The sequence below is a fragment of the Cyprinodon tularosa genome, unplaced genomic scaffold (assembly GCF_016077235.1).
Source record: "Cyprinodon tularosa strain WSP-4 unplaced genomic scaffold, ASM1607723v1 ctg297, whole genome shotgun sequence".
Classification (NCBI taxonomy): domain Eukaryota; kingdom Metazoa; phylum Chordata; class Actinopteri; order Cyprinodontiformes; family Cyprinodontidae; genus Cyprinodon; species Cyprinodon tularosa.
The window spans coordinates 114624-137624 of record NW_024039004.1 but is presented as its reverse complement, the minus strand read 5'-3'; the positions used below and the strand labels follow the sequence as shown (position 1 = coordinate 137624).

The 23001-nt window shown below is 37.8% G+C and overlaps 2 protein-coding genes across 3 annotated transcripts in view; both read left to right on the top strand.

Annotated features, from left to right (window-relative positions):
- The window catches only part of LOC119787395 (protein-arginine deiminase type-2-like), a 28852-nt gene extending 21961 nt beyond the window's left edge, over window positions 1-6891 (top strand). Inside the window, 4 exon segments of the mRNA XM_038291235.1 lie at window positions 149-242; window positions 330-409; window positions 4350-4487; window positions 5101-6891. Coding sequence (XP_038147163.1) covers window positions 149-242; window positions 330-409; window positions 4350-4487; window positions 5101-5331 — 543 coding nt within the window. The 3' untranslated portion in view covers window positions 5332-6891.
- A 6324-nt stretch (window positions 6892-13215) lies between these two features.
- padi2 (peptidyl arginine deiminase, type II) overlaps window positions 13216-23001 on the top strand; it is a 32557-nt gene continuing 22771 nt past the window's right edge. Inside the window, exons 1-2 of one of the 2 annotated variants that reach the window (XM_038291219.1) lie at window positions 13216-13431; window positions 22669-22846. In XM_038291219.1, the coding sequence (XP_038147147.1) occupies window positions 13322-13431; window positions 22669-22846 (288 nt within the window). In that variant the 5' untranslated portion in view covers window positions 13216-13321. Of the gene's footprint in view, window positions 13432-13721; window positions 13880-22668; window positions 22847-23001 lie in introns of those variants that run through there. The other variant, XM_038291220.1, reaches the window with a different exon arrangement.

The window sequence follows — 23001 nt, the reverse complement described above, 5'->3', positions numbered from 1 at the left end:
GTCTGCCTAGTTTTAGGTTTCAGGTTCTTCCTTTATCTCCCAACATTACTGGTTGATGCTGCCATGCCCTTAGTTCTATCAAGGGATTGTAGGAGCTCTCTGAAAATCAAGCTCTAATTTTCTTTGTCTCTTGTACACCTGCGTACAGGGCTTTCGACTGCTGCTGGCCAGCCCACACGCTGGCTACAAAATATTCCAAGAACTTAAGAATGATGGGCATGGACAAGCCAAAATCTTTGAAGGTACATTTGGTGTGTTTATACTGCATACTTAAAAAAATCAGTTATACTTGGAATTAACAGAACTTAAAAGTGCAAATTATCCTAAAGGTTTGAAAGATGAGGAGCCAGTGACAGTGGATCGTATCGTGGATAACGACAGGCTCCATTTTCAAAATCAAAATGTGCAGGTGCACATCTACTTTTATGTTGGTTTAATACGGGACATTAATGGGTGCAAGCGACTATCATCCAAAAATTAGTCACGGAGAGGAGAGCAGGGATCTGTTCGACACGCTGAATCCATGCAGTTAGGGATGTTTATTGTACCCTTTTTCTATGAAGCATTGTATAATAGGTAGACTTGCAGACTTATTTAGCTTTAAACTTACGGTAAACAGAAATATTGGCACCCTGCCTTTGTAGCGTGGTACAGAATGAAGCTGTCTCCACTACACATTTAATTTGAAATTCCGCTTTATTTTTCTTCTGCAAAGAGCCAAAAATGTTGATATTAGAATCAGAGTTCGCCACACACGTATATCAGCTTCACAGTTTATACGTGTCCTCATTCTCTGAATGACCGAGAACACACAGTGTCATTTTGATCTTCTCCACCAACATATTCACAATAAACCATAACTTCTGCATATATTCTAAACACAGAAAAATCATGAACTTCTGCAACAAAATATAAACAATGAATCATATCCTTACCATCTATTATAATCAGAAAAATCATAAACTTCTGCACCAAAATATAAACAATAAATCATGTTCTCAGCTAATATTAAACAAAAGTTTATCCTTCTATAGCATATTTTCTCAAATACAGTCAACCAATCATATTTAACAAACATTGTAAACTGATTCAGATATCTGTTAATTAGATCAATCATGTCTTACTTTAGAATATTTACTCAGCTTGACAAACTACTCCCGAGCAGAGAGTTATTGTTTCCTCTCCAGCCTCGCGCTCACTCACGGTAGCTAGCAACCCAAGCTAACTATAAGCTAACTTCTTTCAGTTGGCTGAACAATATCAACAACAACGCCACAAATCAGCTGAGATCATTAACTCACGTCGGACATATTCGCAAATCAACTCACAGTTTCCACCCTCCCTTCTTACCTGCAAAGAGCCAAAAATGTTGATATTAGAATCAGAGTTCGCCACACACGTATATCAGCTTCACAGTTTATACGTGTCCTCATTCTCTGAATGACCGAGAACACACAGTGTGGCGAACGCGCCCTCTGCTGGTCAGGGGTCGACAGTGACTTCTGTTCAATAACTAATTTAAAAATAACAAAATCACCTGTACTTATTAGAAAATAAATCCACCACAATTTGAACATAAACAGTGGTACATTTATATCAGATTTAACATGTTTTTGATTATGGGGTGGATATTTTAACCTACTGATGGCTCTGTATGCCACACCTTACCCCGAAATCCCACATACTCCGTCAGCGCTCCGCTCCGCTGCGCTCCAGACCGCCTGCTCAAAGCAAAGCCTACAGCCTGCGCTGTGGCTCACGTCCGCTCCGCTCTGAGTTCCTTGGAGATCGTAGAGGGCATGCGCGAGATGAACCAGGGTTTCTGCGGATCATTAAAAATAATTACAATTCATTCATTTTTTTTTTATCAAGGCCTTAATTGGCACTAAAATTATTTAAATATGTTTATCGAAGTATTTATAATTCTTTAATAAAAATGCTTATAAAAACAATTTCGTCAGATATATTATAACGCTATTGATTTGTGTGGAACTGATCATAAAGCCGTATGTTCGGAAAGGAAGCTCGAGGCAGAGAAAAAGCTAGAAGATATATATATATATATGTATATATGTGTGTGTGTGTGTGTTTACATACATACAGGAGTCATGGAACTCTGCTTGCAGCTCCTTCATATTTCATGTACACTAATAACTTGTGTACATGGTTCTTGTTGATGGCATTAAAATCATTTCTAATAGCATTAAAATAGCATTAAATTAGAGTCACTCATTCCTGTATGAACCCTGTGAGCGCTTAATTTAATATGAAATATTAAAAAAATCCCACCATCATCCAGCATATGTTCAGTTTCTGCCCAAATATATATAGAGATTTTTGTAGATTTTTGTAACGGGGATAAGGATAATTCAAAACTGCTTTTTTTGAATGAACTTGTTCGCTACTTCCAAACTCAGCATCTCTTTTCATTCCTGTAATAAGAAGTGTCTTTTGAATGGATTTGATTAAAGTTTAAGTCCCTCGGTATAAAATAAATATTTTGATGGAGATGAGAAATCTGCTTCCTCGTTGGTGAATAACCAATAGTTTGGATCCAATCATTTAAATAAACGGTGTTAGTTTTTTTTTTTATATATAAGAATTGTGCTATAATTTCTAGTCACCGATCTGTTGCTGCTATATTTTAATTTGACGAACCGGAATTTGTCCATGTTCTTTTTCCTGTTTGGTGCGATTGCAATTGCGGATCTTGACCTGGCCGGACCTTATGACCACAGTGTACCAATCTTCTGATGGCTACTTCCAACAGGATAATGCGTCATGTTATAAAGTGAATCATCTCAGACTCATTTCTTGAAACTTTTCCACTTCAGTAATTGTGAATTGAGCATATTGACCGACAACATTTTATTTTTTATCTTAAATGCAATTTTTTTTTTTTTTTATAATTACTGCTCTAAATGTATTGCTCTGTCAGCTAAAGATCTGTTTTGGTCTCTATACTTTAATTAAATAAATCAATTCAAGCTAAAATGTAAGAGGCTATACTGAGCCTGATCTCTTTGTATCAGAGATTTTCTTACCTTTTAGAAAAATGTCACTTGGAGTAAAACCCCCCCTGCAACCCTGATTTGCATTTGTATAGCTCACAGCATGTTCATTTACATGTTAAAGCCTCCCCTAGAATTCCATGGGGGGGAGGCATGGGGGGAACACTGCCTAACAAAGTCCACGTCAATTTCTGACAATTTACGGGAGTTTTCGGCGAAGCCTGCAAATTGCCGTAAACTGCCGCTAACCTGAAGTTCCACGACAATCTATAGTGCCGCATATTGACGAAAATCCCACTTTTCATGCAGTGGTTTATTCTAGCAACACTCCATACCGCCCCATGTGGTCTCGTTTAAAAGGACAAGAGGGCAGTATGGATGGAGCCGTTTGGAGTTGATTTAAATCCACCTCTTAGTTACCTATAATTTTAAGTCATTATATGCTATGTTAATCATGTTGACAGTAACATGTGTATAAACCAAGAATTAATTACACTGATATTGAAACATTTAAACCTGATATTGAGCATCACTAACAACTTCTGTTTTGAAATGAAAGGAAAAGTCCAGTCAGCAAAGAATAATAAATGGATCATTATCTAAAGCTAAAACTAATACAGTCACAGGGATTTAATGAATTTAGCGTTAATCAGTATAAAAATGTAATTAACGTCACGGTGCGGTAAGCCTAGGACCATTCTCCCCACTTTACAAGCAAAATCTATACAAACTATCATACACACCTGCAATCAACAACAATTATATTAGATTTCAAGAGGACTTCAGCATTGAAATTCGTGAGCACTATAGTTTAAGTGACAATGCCCACGTGCATGGCAGTTGGATGTTGTAATACAACGGGTAAAAGTAAAAAAAAGAGTTATTTTACCTTTCTAATTCATGATCCTCCACGGGTTTGTCGTTCTTGAGGAGGGAGGATTTACCATCGAAATTCTGGCAGGAGAAAAAACAATATGTATCCAACATTTCGAAGAATGTTTTCAAGATGACAAGATGATAATAGCGCCTATCGACAAACACCGATAGAGCATTGGGACTTAATCAGCAGCCGATACCGCACCGTTACGTCACAAACCAGTAGGTGGCAGTAGTGTTCTTTGATGAACATGGATGCCCATAGTAAAGCACATACAAATGAAAATTACATTTATTTAAATTATCTAATAATTTTATATTTGAAGTACTTTTAAAAGTTGACTTTTCCTTCAATGGTTTCTACTTGGATGTCTTAGAAGGCTGTTAAACCTTTGACATCTGCTTATTATGCTCCCTAAAGTTCATCAACTTTAGTGTCTTTTTCCCACCGGTCTGTAACAGGACTGCATTGACTGGAACAGGGATGTGCTGAAGAAAGAGCTGGGCCTGGATGAGGAGGATATTATTGACCTGCCAATCCTTTTCAAGCTGGTGACTAAGGATAATGATGAAAGAGCAGTGGCCTACTACCCTAATATGGTTTGTTTTAATTCTTCCTTTGGCTTTTTAGTTAAGATGCAAAGAAGATGGAAGTTAAGTATTGTTATAAGTATTTGACCTTTTACAGATTTATTTAGTTTTTAACTTTTGAGGGAATTTATTTCCGGTAAAAAAATAAAGAAATAAATAAAAACATAAAAAATCCGAACAAACATTGCCCTATGAAAACAGAAATGTTCTTGCCCTACAGGTTATCACTTTGATAACTCCCCATTACTGTTCTATTCTTAGACTTTTTTTTTCTATTTTACAGTTGTGTTTGTAACTCCTGGGCTGGTAAATGACAACGACCTATTATTTTTAAAAATACGCGTTAAACTTTTTAGTTTGTGGTTTAAAAAGCATAATATTTATAGTTTTACATTAGGCTAGCTTAGTGTGTTTTACTCTTAGAAAAAAAATTAGAATAATTGAAAATTATATTTTTCAAATTATTTTTCAAAATGCATAGTTTTTTTTAGAAAACATTTATACATGATAAATCAGTGGAAAACAGAGGAAAGCTAAAATAATGAAACCTGTTGGTACATCTTTTTTACAGCACTACAAATTTGAACTAATTCAATGGCTTCATGTTAAAATTGATTTCCAGGTCAACATGATTGTCTTGGGGAAACATCTTGGCATTCCGAAGCCGTTTGGCCCCAAGGTGAACGGCCGCTGTGTCCTGGAGGCCAAAATGTGCTCCCTGATGGAGGGCCTGGGTCTAACCTGCACGTTCATTGAGGACCTTCCCTCCTACCACAAAATGGGAGAGGTGCACTGCGGCTCCAACGTCCGTAGAAAGCCGTTTGATTTCAAATGGTGGAATGTTGAGCTGTGAATGAAACACTGAAGCTAAGAAAATCCAGGTCTACATTCTTTTGGGATTTAGTTAAAGTTGTTTCGGTAGTTATAGGTACAGAAAATGCTGTTTTATGTCAGAGCAAAGCCTTTTTTGAATTATAATTAGATGTAACTGAAAAGCAATTCCCCGTTTCTACCACTTGAATTCTTCATATTTCCAGGGGCTGAACCCTTTGCAACACTTGCACTGCAGTAAACCTGGTGTGGCATAAAAGGAGTGCTTAGTAATCATCCAGGCTGAACAGCATGTTTGTTTCTATCTTGTGGAAATAGAATTTACAATCAGAGCAAAGGTAGTTTTGTCATTAAAGCTAAAAACCATGAATATGAATGCAATCACTTAATCCTCAGTTAGGCACCAACTGCTGCCAAGGACGACCTGAAAGATAATTTTCTAAAATCATCACCAAGAGATTAAAAAGTACCACATATCAGTAAACAAAGGTGTTCCCATTATATTTGTGATTAATTAACTGGACATGCATGCTTAAATAAATCAAATGCTCCTATTACACACGCCGACAGGTGGGGACAAACAGGTTAATTGCCCCCCCCCCCCCCCCCCCCCCCAATCCAGAGTTTGAATTATCCAGCTCTGTATCACTTCATCAGGTGGCTAACACTGTTAAAATAGAAAGAAGTGATCCTGAAATAATCGTATATCATTTTAGCATAGAATATGATTAATGTTTAAATATCTTTATGTACACTGATCGTCTTTTTATCTAAGTATTTCTTTTATTATCTTTAGTATAATAATCAAATAAGCATTTATTTGACACTTTATTCAGATTGTGGCAATTTTGGCCTTCTACAGTTATAAAGCATGTTTTTTCTGTCAACATTGAATAGGAGTCATGTTGTTTTGGTGCAGCAGTAAAAACCTATTTCCTCTTTTTTTTATTTTGTAGGATAGATAAGTATTTTTTTCCCCCTGTATCAGATATTTTCAAATCAGTAGACTCTCATTCTTTGCAGGAAATAAATCAGCATTTCAGAAGAAATAACTCCAGAACTAGTGGTGTTCATATTTATTTTTAATAACCCTTTTTTTTTTTTTTACTTAATTTACAAAAAAAGATGAAAAGCAATATTTAAAAACAAGTCCTTTTTTGAACAAGGGTTTAAAGCAAACAGTTCACAAAAAACAAATATAATAATTGGACTAAGCACAGCAGTTTTTTTTGTTTTCTGCCAGTGTTTAAGTGGCTGACAGATGATTGATGGGACCATAAAGCAATGTGCAATAACAACATAGAGCCACAAGAGGGCAGACTTTATCTACTTAAGTCTTTTCAACAGTCAACTTTTTCTTTTGAAATCTAAATTCTGTTTTTATTTTTGCCTCATCTAATATGTTTTTACTGTTATCCTATGCCACTTTGTTTACTATAAAGAGCTTTAATGAATATAATATAAACTTATGGGTGCTCTATCTTTACTTTGGTGTCTTAAACCCCTTTTTTTGTATGCAATATAAATGTTGTAACCTGGAAACTACATAATAAATATCGAGGGATCAATTAACTGAAATATATTCCTCAATGTGTCTCTCCCTTCCTTACATTTCCTCTTCTTTATAGTTTTACCACAATGAACTCAAGCTTTTTAAAAAGGTCAGCATTTTTTTAGAGAACAGCAAATGTAGTGCTTACAGTAGGTCACAGTTATTTATATATTTTAAACTTTACAAATAGAGATGGAAACAGTAACATTTGGCTGCCTGACAGTAATATGTGCTGCATGGAGATGGTAGCTGGTTTAGAATAAAACACAGATCACAAGGACGACCTTCTATGCGAAGCGTTGTGTTAGTGTGCAGAGAAGGAGGGTTTTGGCAAGTAGAATTTCACCAAACACCTGTACTCAGACATCAGCAGGTGTCTACAAACAGTTTCTGAAGAGAAGTCTTAACATGATTTTTTCTTTTTCCTACATTTTCAACATAGCGCTACCTTTATCAGTTATGCTAGAACCACTAGCAACTAATCAACCTGTGGAAATCAAATATTCCAAAGTTGTTTACCCTTCACACTACTGCTTACTTTGTATGTCGCTTTGGACAAAAGTATCTGTTAAAAAAAAGAAAGAAATATATATATATATATTTGCCACTCTTTCAAAATGTAATAAACAATGTCTGTGACCATTGAAGATGAACAAATACTTTGGGAAAAACAGTCAAGGCCTTTGTGTAAACGGATTCATAGCCTATTCTTTAATTATTATTATTATTATTCCTGGAGATAAATACACCTGATCAGACAACCTGACAGCATTGCCTGAGACCTGTGTAATATAATCTCAGATGGATCTCCGCTCATGGCAATCTTTTCAAAGGCAGAATATCCTTAATATTTATATTATTAAGAAATTATTGATATTGTATTCTATAACTGTTCTTTATTCATATCCTTTCTTAAACTTGTTCTTTACTCACATGTAAACCCCTCCTATATAATATTTTTAGTAAGTACAATTCTGTCTTGGTCTATAAATGAGTGCAGTAATTCAATTTGGGTATCTTATCAGCCACTCCCCCCTATTTATATAGCACCAATTCACAGCACATGTCATCTCAGGGCACTTTACAATTCATCAGATTATACAGTTAAATTGATTCAGTTTTCTATCTAAGGAGAACCAGTTGATTTCATTGACTCATTGACTCAAATGCTATCCCTCACACTAAGCATGCTTGTAGCGACAGTGGAGAGGAAAAACTCCCTTTTAACAGGAAGAAACCTCCAGCAGAACCAGGCTCAGTGTGAGAGGCCATCTGCAGAGGCCGACTGGGGTTCAAGGAGACAGAAGCAGAGATACAAAAAGCAGCTGTAAAAGGCGGCCCCGTCCAGGAAACACACAGCCAGGCAGCAAGCTCCGAGCCAACTCCCATGCCAGAGGATGAAGAGGGCACATCCAGTCAGTCACAGTCAGAGAAACAGGACTACACTGAAAAAACAGGCCGATCTCCAAAATATAAAACAAGGGTGTTGATGGTAGGAGGACATCTGATATTTCTCTTCAGGATGGAGTCACAATCCAAACAGGAACAGATGAGGCAAAGCTACTATGAGAAAAAGCAGAGAGAGCATGACGTTAGAGATTGAACAAACAGATTCTGCAGATTGGGAGAATAGAGACAGAATGAAGCAGAATGATGAAATAGGGGTCTCTATGCCCTCCAGAAGTCTAAGCCTATTGCAGCATAACTATAGAGATAGCTCAGGATCACCTGAGCCACACTAAATGTAATCTTTATCAAAAAGGAAAGTTTTAAGCCTACCCTTATAAATAGACAGGGTGTCTGCCTCACTGACTAGAAATTGGGAGTTGGATCCACAGGAGAGGAGCCTGATAACTAAAAGATCTGCCTACCATTCTACTTTTAGAAATTCTAGGAACCACTAGTAAACCTGCAGATTGAGAGCGAAGTGCTCTGTTAGGAACATAAGGAACAATCAGATCTCTGATATCAGATGGAGCTTGGCCATTTAAGGCTTTATATGTGAGAAGGAGGATTTTGAATTCTGTTCTGGATTTAAAAGGAAGCCAATAAAGAGAAGCCAGTATGGGAGAGATATGATCTCTCTTTTTAATTTTCATCAGAACTCTGGCTGCAGCATTTTGGATCAGCTGAAGGCTTTTAACTACAGTTTGTGGACTTCCTGATAGTAAAGAATTACAATAGTCCAGCCTTGAAGTAACAAATGCATGGACTAGTTTCTCAGCATCACCCCTGGACAGGATATTTCTATTTTTTGCAATATTCCTCAGATGAAAGAAGGAAATTCTAGAAACCTCTTTGGTATCAGATTTAAATGACAGGTCCTGATCAAAAACAACACCAAGATTTTTTACTTTATTATCTGAAACCAGTTTAATCCCATCCAAATGAAGTGATTGACTAAATCAATATTTTTCAAAGACTCTGGTCCAAAGACTATAACTTCTGTTTTGTCTGCATTCAGAAGGAGAAAGTTAAGAGTCATCCAGGTTTTTTATGTCTTCAAGACATGCCTGTAATCTATGTAATTGGTTAGCTTCATCTAGATTTATAGACAGATATAGCTGGGTATCATCAGCATAACAGTGGAAATTAATCCCATGCTGTCTAATAATTCTACCGATTGGGAGCATGTATAAAGTAAAGAGAATCGGTCCTAGCACTGATCCCTGTGGTACTCCACAGGTAACCTTTGAGCATGAGGAAGATTTGTCATTAACGTGAACAAACTGAAATCGATCAGATAGATAAGATTTAAACCAGTCTAGTGCTGTTCCTTTAATTCCAACAAAATATTCAAGTCTTTCTAAAATAATATTATGGTCAACTGTATCAAATGCAGCACTGAGATCCAATAGGATTAGCACAGATACAAGTCCATTACCTGAGGGCATGAAAATATCATTAGTGACTTTCACCAGAGCTGTTTCAGTGCTATGATAAGCTCTAAAGCCAGACTGAAACTCTTCAAAAAGTTCATTATGGTTTAAGTGATCACACACTTGTTTGGCAACTACTTTCTCAAGAATTTTAGATAAGAAAGGAAGATTGGATATAGGTCTATAATTGACCAAGTCATCTGTATCAAGAGACAGTTTCTTAAGCAGAAGTTTAATTACAGCAACCTTAAGAGCCTTTGGTACATATCCCTGTAACAGAGATAGATTAATCACATCTAAAATGGAGGAGGGAATCAAAGGGAATAACTCCTTAAATAACCTGGTTGGAACTGGATCTAACAAACAAGTTGGAGGAGTAGATGAAGACAATAATTTTGCTAACTCTAAAAGTTCAACTAGATCAAAGCAGTCCAAACCCGGTTCAGATTCCATGACTACCTCAGATGTTGCCTCACCTTCCAGAGATAAACCAATCGTAGATAGAGGAGTGCTAATGATCTTATTTCTAATAAGATCAATCTTATTTATATAAATCCCATAAAATTATTATTGCTAAGAGCAGGTGGAATGGACGGTTCAACAGAGCTATGGCTCTGGGTGAGTTTGGCAACTGAATTAATAGAATAGAATAGAATAGAGTTCAACTTTATTGTCATTCCACTGTCACTAGTACAGAGGAACGAAATGAATTCTCTACATTTAACCCATCCCAGTGGCAGTGGGCTGCCAATGTGCGGCGCCCGGGGAATTAAAAAGATATCTACTGTAGGATTATTCTTATTCTCCTTTATTAATGAGGAGAAATATGCTGCTCTGGTTTTACAAAGGGTCCTTTTTTACAGCAGTAAACCATTCTTCCAGACTAGGTAGGATTCCCGTAGGCCTGTGGAGCGTGATTTTTTTCTCCAGTTTTCTAGCATCTTGCTTCAAAGTGTACAGCTCTGCATTAAACCGAGGAGCCAGCTTTCTATTTTTAACGGTTTTCATTTTCAAAGGGGCTATACTGTCTAAGGCAGTACGCAGAGAACTAGCAACCCCATCAACAAAATCATCAACCTGTGAAGGGGAATAAACTAAGCTTTTGCACTCTGAAGCACTGCTCAGCGACACAAAGGCGAGAGGAAGTGAAACAGATTTTTAAAAATTTATAACTGCACTATCTGATAATGATCGGCTAAACTGAAACCTTCTTTTGGTTTCACTTGAGATGTCGGTTAGATATCGGTAACAACCCATGCAATCCACACATACAACAAAAGCAAACCATAGATGTCCAGAAATTAAGTTGTGTAATAAGGTGAAATGACACAGGGAAAACATATTGATCACACTTACTGAAATCTATTTAGTACATTATACAAAAACCTTTGTGGCAATGACAGCTTCAAGACACCTCCTGTATGGAGAAATTAGTCAGATGCATTGCTCATGTGTGATTTTGGCCCATTCTTCCACACAAACATCTTCAAATCTTGAAGATTTCGTGGGCCTCTTTTTATTTTTTATAGGATAAACTTACATGCGGACGGTGCGTGTGTTTTGATGCGCCATTAACGTGCGTTTAAAAAAAATGTCACCGTTATAGAGAAATATCAGCTGTGCTGCTGCCATCAACACCCTTGTTTATAGATCCCAATGTCATCATTCTGCTTCATTCTATCTCTATTCTCCCAATCTGCAGAATCTGTTAGTTCAAGCTCTAACGTTATGCTCTCTCTGCTTTTTCTCATAGTAGCTTTGCCTCATCTGTTCCTGCTTGGCTGTGACTCCATCCTGGAGAGAAATATCAGCTGTCCTGCTGCCATAAACACCTTTGTTATATATATTGGAGATCGACCTGTTTTCCAGTGTAGTCCTGTTTCTCTGTCTTTAACTGGCTGGATGTGCTCTCTTCTTCCTCTGACATGGGAGCTGGCTCAGGGGCTCGTCTGTCTGGCTGTGTGTTTCCTGGATGGGGCCGCCTTTTACAGATGCTTTTTCTATGTCTGCTTCTGTCTCCTTGAACCCCAGTCGGCCTCTGCAGATGGCCTCTCACACTGAGCCTGGTTCTGCTGGAGGTTTCTTCCTGTTAAAAGGTAGTTTTTCCTCTCCACTGTCGCTACAAGCATGCTTAGTGTGAGGGATTGCTGAAGAGTCAATGAGTCGATACAATCAACTGGTTTTCCTTAGATAGAAAACTTTGAATCAATTCGACTGGATGATCTGGTGAACTGTAAAGTGCCTTGAGATGACATGTGTTGTGAATTGGCGCTATAGAAATAAACTGAATTGAATAGTCTAAAACAATAACGCTCTCAAAGTGACAGCTCCAATATATATATATATATATATATATATATATATTAGACGCAATACGGCACATTTCAGATTTTTAGGGGATTTGCTTGGGGCCCTTAAATTAAAATTAAACGGCCCTGCATGCGATTTGCAGAGGTGTAACCAGAACATTTTTATAAGGGTGGCCAGGCAATAACCAATGTCAGAATCAGAATCAGAAATACTTTAATAATCCCAGAGGGAAATTACTTTTGTTACACGCTCCAGTTACAGTTTTATATAATATATACACACATCCAACTATACAATATAATAAAGATAAAAAAATAAGAATAAAAAGAGATAAAATATATACACATATAGCTCTTCTGTATATATATCTGTACGCCGAGGGGTGGCCGAAAGTTGATAGGAGCCAGAACTTCAGGATCAAGCCAAAGATAAGACAAACTAAACTTTCCTACTGCCTTTGGTAACGAATAGATTTAGCATATATTTAAACATCCATGCTTTCTAGAGAAAAGGTATAGTGGATACAATACTTTCTGGTTTTTAGTTCTGCGGTAAACACCTTTTACATTGTCATTACTTACCTACTTTTATCGATAATCATTCTGCATAAAATTGATATTTACAAGTACAAATATCTACATAAATGTATTATTTAATACGCATTTTATTAAAATTGTTATTTATCTATGATTTCACTGAAGACTCCTAGATGGCTTGCAGATGCACATCATTTTCTCTTTACCCCATATAACACAAAATCTAGTTCTGAAAAGCACATGAATTCTGTACTTGTCATGTTTAATGTTAGTATATAGATGTGTATAATTAACCACAGTTTTTGTTGTCAAGAAATTATGAATACATGAAAAAATGGTAATTAATATATGAAAAATGTAAATGAATATTCCACTTGAGAGTGTTACTGCTGCCAGGCCACCGGGGTAGCCAATGATCGGCTAAGGATGGCCATGGCCACTCCTGGCCCCCCATCTAGCTCCGCCCCTGGCGGTTTGGTCCTGGAGGCGGGCCAACCCACTCAGTGAAGCGTCTAATATTCATTTCTATGGTCTGAAGGGGTTAAGTTTAAGGAGCTGGAGTTAAAATTCTGCGAAAACACCAACCAATCAGCATCCAAGCCTTTACCTGATAAAACGTATTTAAAGAATTCCGAGAAATCTACCGCTCACAGTGAAGATAAGAACTGAGTCAGCGCCCTTTACAACTTCACGTTTATTAGGCACGGTAGCAAGAAATAAAAATAAAATAAAAAAATGGTTGATGTAGTTTCCAAAAACAACGACCTAACATGCCGTCTGAACTTCAAGGATCCGATGCAATTCCTGCTGGTCGTTGGAACCACTTTAAGGGTGAACCTGGACAGGTAAATTCACACCTTGTTTATGAGCGAAAAAGATGAAGTGGCATTATCAGTTCTGCCTTTATAACTTCTCTGTAAAATTGTTAAGACCTGAGTCTGCTCGCCATGGTTATTGGCTGGGGATGTGAACGTTTATTATAGATAAAGAAATAGGTCAATAAACCTTTACGCCAATCAGCGACATTTAAACGCGGTTCGATCCAAGGTGACAAATTAGGGATCAGCAGGGGGGCTGGCTATTTGCTGACCAACCGCGTCAGGCCAGCGGCGCGCGCGCATTGCCCTCGCGTCTTCTCTGTCCAACCTGCTGACCGCTCTAATTTACTGGGAACAAACTAGCAGGTCAGAGGACTGCAGACATGGCTCAGTGGAGGACTATCCGAGTAGATTGTGAACAAACCACTAGCGCTGTGTGCGTGGTCGGCATGGAGCTCAGCGTAAACCTGGACAGGTAGGCTCTTCTTTCACACCCACCCTCACCTCAGAGGCGACGACTGTTCACAGCGGACCAAATGGCTGAATGCATGTTCATATCCTTCAATAACACATACTGGAAAATTATGCTCGACAATAAAATTAGTTCTAACAATTTGTTGGATCACGACCGATATTTTTACTTATTTTTTTCTTATTTTCTTTTTTCTGTAGTTGTTTTTTTTATATATTTTTTTATCCATCCCTTTCTGACATGCTTAATCCCAAGTGGGGTCGTGAGGGGTGCTGGTGCCTATCTCCAGTGTTGGGCAAGCTACTTGTCCAGTGTAGTGAGCTAAGCTATCAGCTACTCAACAATAAATTAAGCTTCACTACACAAAAGCTACCACCTAAAGAATTATAGCAAGCTAAGTTACACTAATGTGTTAAAAGTAGCTTAACTACATCAGAAGCTACTTAACGTTGTACCAACCTAATATCAATTCAAAATGAGTCTGACACACTAGTTAAAATATTTATTAAAGATCAGCCAATGACATATCACAGTGTAAACATTGCTTTATGATCAGCATATTAAAATAAAAACTAAAGTAATTACTAGTAGACAAACTAGTAAACAATCTGCTGTTATTAGAACCAAATTAAAGGTACTGTGTAGTGTTCTACACACCGAGACATGGCTATGAGTTTGCATTCAATGGACATCTCTAGGGAAAACAAAACCCTACAAAAGACCTCAATTAAACAGTTGATTCAAGTAACAAACAAAACTGTTTACAAAAGAAGGTGAAAAAATAAAGAAGCTATTTAAGAGATACATATATATATGTCTCACCATATAATTTAATTTCTACCTACATATTTATTCATTGTATTTTTGGAGGCAATTAATTGAATGCTTATTTATTTATTTATTGAGCATTTATTTATTTATGTATTTATTTTATATACGGTAGAGCTGTTCCTCCATAAATAAAAACATCTTGTCTGTGCAAAGCCTAAAAACAGATTTATGTAAACATCCTGTCAGGTAAACTAGGCCATGAAAACACAATATGGAAGTTTCACTACTGCTCTCTAATTAGAGTATCTTAGTGGCACATAGATATGGGAGAATTATCCTGCCATAATGCAAGAGCACATCATTTCAATTTGAGAAAAGGATTTCATCTTCTTGCTCTCAAAACTTATAATGCTCACACTCAAAACATGCGCTCTCTCTCAAATATTTTCTCTTCTCTCTTTGTTTCTTCTCTCAGATTTAATCCTTCTTGCACAGATATTTTCTCCTCTCGCTTGCCTCCTTCTCTTCGCACACAAACCGAGCTCTGTTACGCTCGCAAACCCGTAGGCTCTGCTTGCGGATTTGTTTTGCTTTCTCAGACTGCAGTTGGATCGTTGCCTAGCAACCTTTCCAGCCAATAGAACGACAGGCTCGGAAAGGGTGCGCTTGTTTAACTCTACTGAGTGTGCCTCTGCTACTACGCCACTTATAAGAGCGTCAGCTGAAACTGCTATTTACAGTAGCTTGTGGCTGATTGTTGTTTCAAAATAGAAAACCTGGTTTCATTTCTAAGTTTTGCCCTGGATTTTGTAGCGTTTGTGGACGCTACGTCGCTACTTGATCAAAACAATAACGTCGCTACAGGAAAGTTACTTGATAAATAAAGCAGCGACGCTACGGTCAAGCTACTGGAAAATGTAGTTAAACTAATAGCTTCGCTACATGTAGCGGCGCTACTGCCCATCACTGCCTATCTCTAGCGGTCTATGGGTGAGAGGCGGGGTCCAACCTGGACAGGTCACCAGTCCATTACAGGTCAACACAGGACAAACAACCATTCACAAACACACGCCTAAGGAGAATTTAGAGAAGCCAATTAACCTAACAGTCATGTTTTTGGACAGTGGGAGGAAGCCGGAGTACCTGGAGAGAACCCACGCATTCTCAGGGAGAATATGCAAAAAGACCCCATGCCGGAATCAAACCCAGAACCTTCTTGCTACCCCCTGTTCCACTTAGCAGCCCCTATTTTTTTTTCTTTAAAAAAATATTTTTTCAATTATTTTATTTATTTTATCATAATTTTTTTTATATCATCATCATGACCGATTTTTAAAGTTAAAATGTGTATGCCACAATATTGGTTGTAGTTTCAGCTTTAATTAAACTCTAAAACAATGGTTAACAAAATAGCTACTCCTAACATCCTTAGCATTTTATATATTTAAAAATGACACACCACTTTTCATGTGGAATTTTTTTTATAATATTTAATTTTTGTTAGGGTTTATTTTGTTCAAAACCCATAAAGAGAAGTGAGGTGTTGAAATATTTCATGTCACATAATTAAAGAGTAAATACACTTTGTAATGCAAGCTGGTTCTGTTCTGTTATTTTGTCTTCTTTTTTATTCAGTGCCAGAATAAAACTTAAGATGGAGTCCCTTTGTTTAAATGCAGAAACATGAGCAGTGCTTTTTTTTCTTCTTCTTATACTCCTTTTTGAAGTTGCTAAGTTAAAAAAAAAAGTTTTGTTGTACTGTTGAGTGAAAGGTTGTCATATTCACACTACTGAACTCTTTCGTCCAAAATAAGGAAGTTATTGTTCACTCAGAGGACGACATTTGTGTAAAGTTTTGTATAATTTTCTTGGGCATAACAGTTCTCTTTTGTTGCTGCCAACAAAAAAGGGTTTGTCTTCCTTTATAGAAATGGGCCTGAATTCTGAGAAATGGCAGCCTACTTTGCATAACAAAACCAGGAAAGATTACACTGGTGGCTCTGTCTTCGGGCATTTCCAGTACAACTGTACACCATTTTATAGCAGAACTCTTCTGTCTGGACGCCTGTTCATTAATAGATACTGACTCACGACTGACTTTGCATGATCAGTGAGTAATTATGGTTTGGACAATTTCAAAATTCAAAGTCAGACTTTATTTTTATCTCCAGATAAAGTTTCCTTACAGTAACCTATGTGAGGTTGCTGCAGTGGACCTTTTAAATACGTGTATCATTGTTATGGTTCTCAAAACCCTCTACTTTGCTTCGTCAGCTGTACACACTGAGTCACACTGTGTAAATAGCACAAGTTGAAAATAGAATCCACTCTTTTCAACTAAATTTTAAGTACTAGGCTGACCTTTATGCAGTCACAATAATTTGTGTGGTTATATAAGTAGAAACAGGAGGGTGAAACTCCTGGTTTCAGCATGGGAAACCATCTTTAAGAGAGAACAGACGAGTATGGGCGTGTTGAGAGAGACTTCACCTTTGGCTCTTAGAAATCTTTGTGATGTTAAACCAAAGCTGACATGAAGTCTATGTGACAGTAAAAAGTGAATAATTTTCGGAATAAAATTAATAACAGGTTGAAAAATATTATTACTTATTGAGGTATGTGATGAAACTCTTAAATCAGGCATTGTTAGTAGAATCTTAGGGTACTTTCCTCCTTTTCACACGGTTATTAATGTCAGGAAAAAAACAAACCTTCTGGAGGGCGAAAAAGCTAGTCAACTTTGAAACTTTCTGTGTCAAGTTTTACATAAAACATGATTTAAAAAATATATATATTTTCTTTTTTTAAGTCATTGAAGGCTCATAATAGCCTTAATTTTTGCTGCCATTTTTGCTTTGCCACTTAAACAAAACATCAGAAGGCTGAATGCACCTATGTCAGGGTTCCTCCTTATGTTTATTCCAAAACTTCAGTGCTCTTGGGAGTGGTATACTGTGCAAGTTTTACACAGCTTTGCAGAGGGGCATCTGTTGCGATCAAATTTCCCTGATGTAACCAGAACTCTCACCCCTCTGAAGGTCTTATTTTGCCGGTGGATCTGTGCCACTAAAGGCTAGGCAAGCGCTCCCAGCTGAAGGCTGCGCTATGTAGCAACCAAACCCCTCTTGAGAAGTCTGTGCTCGTTGGACCGTGTCAGACTGCCTTTTTGCTGCAATTTAGAAGGAGCTGAATGCAGTGTTTTTATTCTTCCTGCGATTATAACCGAGTTGAATGCGGTTTATCTTGAATCCTGCTGCAGCAGAGACAGAAAAGAGCTAATCTAGCTCTGTTAAACTCAAATGGTGTTCGCCGAAGGAGCCTTTAGAACCCGCTAGACCTTGACTGCCTGAGACGGAGCAGCACCGAGGAGCTGCTACAGGCTGCGACTACGAGCTAACTACCATAGCTAAAATGGGAGTTATAAAATGAAAGCTCTTGCAAATTGCTTCTTATTGTTGCATCAGATTGATCCAAATCTCTTTGAGCTGCTGTTGAACAAACTGACTAGACTGAAGACGGGACCTGCAGAAAATCGGACCGAGCTGAAGGCCTTCACTCCAGCGAACCAAAACAGTAACCTCATCCTTCCCCTCCTTGCCATCTGATGCCTAATAAGTGCTTTGCTTGGGTGAACTAGGTAGAATAGATAGCTTTGTTGGTGTTTTTATATGAAATAAGCTTGCTGATTCAACTGCTGATGGGTTTTAAAGTCGTAGGGAAGTCGTATTTAAATTTCAATCATTCTGGCTTAAACATATTTATAAATGTACTCTTTATCTGACCATATTATCCCAGAAGTTTAAAAATGTGAATAAAAAAAAAAAATCCTGTCTTAAAATATGTTTTTTTTTTTTTTTTTTTTTTTTATGCAGGCCAGTTAGTTATATGTCAGCTTGTACGCCTAAATTCGACCAATTGTATATCAAAGGTCATCTGTCAATTAAATCTTTTGGTCATAGCATCTTGATTCATATATCGCAGCTAATATACGCAACAGTTGAAATAAGAATCATTTACTTTACCATTGACTTACGTCCCATTGTTCATGGGGATGGACATCTTCAGCAGGCAAAGAGTTAACAGAACTGCCAGAGTTGTGAGGCAAGGGCTCAAACATGTACAGCTGTAAACCTTCTACACCAAACAAAGCTTCTGGCGTCCACTTTCACAACAACGTCCCCTTTTTCCTCCTTTAAATGAAAAATATATAACAGAGGAGACTCATCCACGACCTCTGACACAAAACTCTCCTCCTCTTGCATGTTTCCGCTGTCCATAGCGTTCCTTGACAGGGTTGTTTCCAAGGCATCCAATTTAGTGCTACTTGGTTCCAATGGAATTTCCCATTGGGAACCTACTAGCACTAAGTCACTAACTCTTTAGCAAGATGCTTCCGAGACATCTGCCACAACCAAAATGCTTGCGAACTTTCCGCCCCAACAATCCCGCCCCCTTGATAAACGACCAATCACATTCACCTTATTCACTCGTCTAAAGTCGGGCACCACTTGGGAGAATTCATAACTGCAACCGTTGGAACAGCCGCTTCCCTACAACTTTAGTACACCCAAAACATGATTAGCCTTCATTTTCTACTCACCCCCATGCTGAACAACACTCTGGAGTACTTTTTTGATATCTCAAATGCATCTGGAGATCTGGGAGGCTTCTTGCTGTCTGCTGACATTCAAATAATGGAGGTCTATGGTGCCCGAGACAGAAAGGTCCATAAAAGTCCACAAAAAACGTGTCAATATTCCTCCATACTGCTCGTCCAATGTATTCCAAGTGTCCTGAGTGGGTAGCGTCCATAATTTACTCGAAACAAAGTCATTTAGAATGTTTTTAGAGCATAAACAGTAGTGTATAGGATTTTCTAAAAGCGCATTCACGAGTCTACGGAAACCACGGCAGACCAAACCAGATGAAAGTGCGCATTCAGCGTCTGCTCTGCCGATAATGCAAGTGTAGAAGAAGAAATGTGCTGTTTACCTGTGCAAAGAAAGAAACAACGAAAGAAAAATGTCTGAGGACTTCAGTGTTGAGGAAGAGCATGAGTTCTTTGCCGAGCTGAATGCGCACTTTCATCTGGTTTGGAATACATTGGACGAGCAGTATGGAGGAATATTGACACGTTTTTTGTGGACTTTTATGGACCTTTCTGTCTCGGGCACCATAGACCTCCATTATTTGAATGTCAGCAGACAGCAAGAAGCCTCCCAGATCTCCAGATGCATTTGAGATATCAAAAAAGTACTCCAGAGTGTTGCTCAGCATGGGGGTGAGTAGAAAATGAAGGCTAATCATGTTTTGGGTGTACTATTCCTTTAAGAATTTAACTGAATGCTAATGCTCACTACATAGACTGAACGAGTCATGTGTTGCTGAAGCTAACTGCTACATCGTGAGCTAACCCTCTCTTTGTTTCAGTTGGACCCGACTAGAACCAGACCCCCCTGGGGCCAGCTAATCTAACAGGTCTTTCAGCCTCACATAGTTTAACGTATTCCTGAGTCATTATTCATTTTTCACCATAAACTGAATGAAACTTCACTGTTTTGACTGCAGTTAACATCTATGCATCAGGGTTTATCTGGTGCTATTATAAAGTACACTTTCATATGCATTAAGCCTATTAAACTTTGAACATTCCTCAGACTTTGAACGGACTCTTAAACCCCTGAACGGACTCTTAAACCCCTGTTCCTCATTTATTTCTTTAATTTTGCTTATCTTCAGTAGTGTTTAGTGTTTGCTTAGTTGTTGGGTATAATACTGTGTGATCTTAGGTAATAAAGGTACCATTGTATTTTAACCTGTGGTTTTTTTTTTTTTTTTCATTTTACACTCAACAATTTATCACTCAGTCTGGATTTACTCTTCTTTCATTAGCATCCGAATGAACAGAGACACATTTATTTGGTTGGTGGTTAATAATGTTGCTGATAGCCATAGCCTAAATTACTAAATTGGTGAAAGACAACTGGAATTTTAACAGCCGGATTCAGGAGTTTAACATTTTAAGTAAAGGGACTAAAACCCTGGTCAATAAGCCGATTACAGTTATCATTCAACTGATAATAAGTAACTAGTTTTACCCTTGAGTTGAATGACCTATTAATTAACTATATCTTCCAGTTGTAGTTATTTAATATATTCATAATCTTCTGATTATATCACAATACAGCCTAGTAGGGCGGGGGTCGGCAACCCGCGGCTATTTAGCGTCCCCCTTGCGGCTCCCTGGAGCTTTTTAAAAAATTTATGAAAATCATTTTTTATTTTTTTTTGTGTGCTTGTTTTAATATAGTGTGCAGGAGATCAAAGAAAATTTGTTATGTTTTCCGATGCTTTAGACATTTGTGTAATTAAATTTAAACAATAATTTGCGTCATAGCCATAGAGATCAGTGGTCATAACTTGCAACCAGAGTGGCGCGGTGCCAGGCAAACAAAGCTGCAGGTGTGTGTCGGACCATGGATTCCAGAGGGGAAAAAAGGAAGATGGCTGATAATAAAAGGATTCAAAGAATGGACCGAATCATTTGCTTTCTTTACCAATGCGGAAGGATTGCCTGCATGTTTGCTTTGTAATGAGAGGTTGTCAAAACAATAAAAAGTAAAATTTAGAAAGGCATTTCCAAATATGCAGCCGACCACCAAGCTGGGAGTGAGAGAAAAGTGCGATTGCAGAACTTCTGGATAAATTAGAGCAGCGCAAAGATAGATTTAAGAAGTGGATTACATCTCCAAACCCCATTACTGCGGCTAGTTTGGTTGCAAGCATGGAAAAATTTTCATAGATCCAACAGGTAGCACTCTGATGCAGGGATGTGAACTTTCTTCAATTTTTTCCCCAAATCCTAAAAATATAAATCACACCAAGGAACTATGGTGATGGAGGATGTGGGATTCCGGGGTTAGAAAGCACTGCTCTGATGGATGTCAGTTCCTGCTTCTGTTTCCATAATTTCATCAATGCAGCAAAAATTTAAACCGCATGGTGAAGGGAGGTGAAGCGGCGTGCAATGGGAGCGTTCACCGCCCCTCCCTCACCTCATTCTGCTATGTGACATTTGCTCCAGGATAAACATTTAATCATGAATCCATGTTATATTTTTAAGCCCACATAGTCCTTTTCTATTGTGGGATAATACATTTAGAGTCTGTGTTGCCATACTAGACATATACAAGACTTTAAAATTTTTGTGGCTCCAGACAAATTTATTTTTTGTTTCTTTGGTCCAATATGGCTCTTTGAAAAGTTTGGGTTGCCAATCCCTTAGTTACGGTATAGGGCTTGTAATCCTGAGGCCGTAAGTTTGAAACACACTCCTGCAGACTGCCACTCTGGGTCTTTGAGCAAGACCCTTAACCCCCGATTGCTCCCCGGGCGCTCAGTGGCAGCCCACTACTCCCCAAAGGAGATCGGTTAAATGCAGAGTTAATTTCTCCAATGCAATACCAATAAAGTTCAATCTATTATTTATTTATTCATACCTCTCAATCTTTGCATATGTTGCCATGTAACAACCCCCAAAAAATCCAATCGAAGTACTGTCCAGTGTGCCGTTTGTAGCAAGTCATGTTGGGGATACGTTAAATGGCTAAGAAGGTTGTTGCATAAAACCAAGTGAGTACAAACATCAAAAATAACACAAAATCCCCATTGTGAAAACTGGATAAATTGGGAAAAAGTAGGGTTGGGCAATTTGTTGCATTTGCAATAAAACAAGTTAACAAAACGCAATTTTTGAAATGCAGAGATCTTCAGTTTTGGTCACATTAGATTTAGCAGGAGTAAGACACTAAATCTTTGACCATTTCCAAGGCACTGTTCAATGTATCATCTAAAAATGCAAAGAGTATGGCACAGACCACAGATTCATGTGCGTCACAAGGAAAGGCATTGAATTTTGTTGTAACTTGATAAAACGTTTAAGGAGCATAATTAGTTTTGAAAAGGACTCTGTATTGAGTAAAAAACCTTACACCAAAATATGTTGTTTTTCTGGTTTTCAGGGATGCCCCTCCCGGTTGCAAGTTCTTCTCTGTGAAGTGCTCACAAAATGTTCTATACACCATTAGCCCTACACCAAACGAGACTTCCCATCTGTCTCCTATGCTCCTCAGTGGAAACACAGTGTTACACATTGGCACGAAACGTCACTTTCATCCTAGCCCCAGCTACAAAGAAAAGGTAATTTGCACAGCAGTTAAATTGAAAATCTTGTTTTTGTTTAAAGATACTCCATTTAAATTTGTGAAAACAAAATGACAACACATGAATATTTGAAAGAAATCTATTTTTAACCCCATTGTGCTCTATAGCAGGGTTGAATAGCTTTGGTTTAA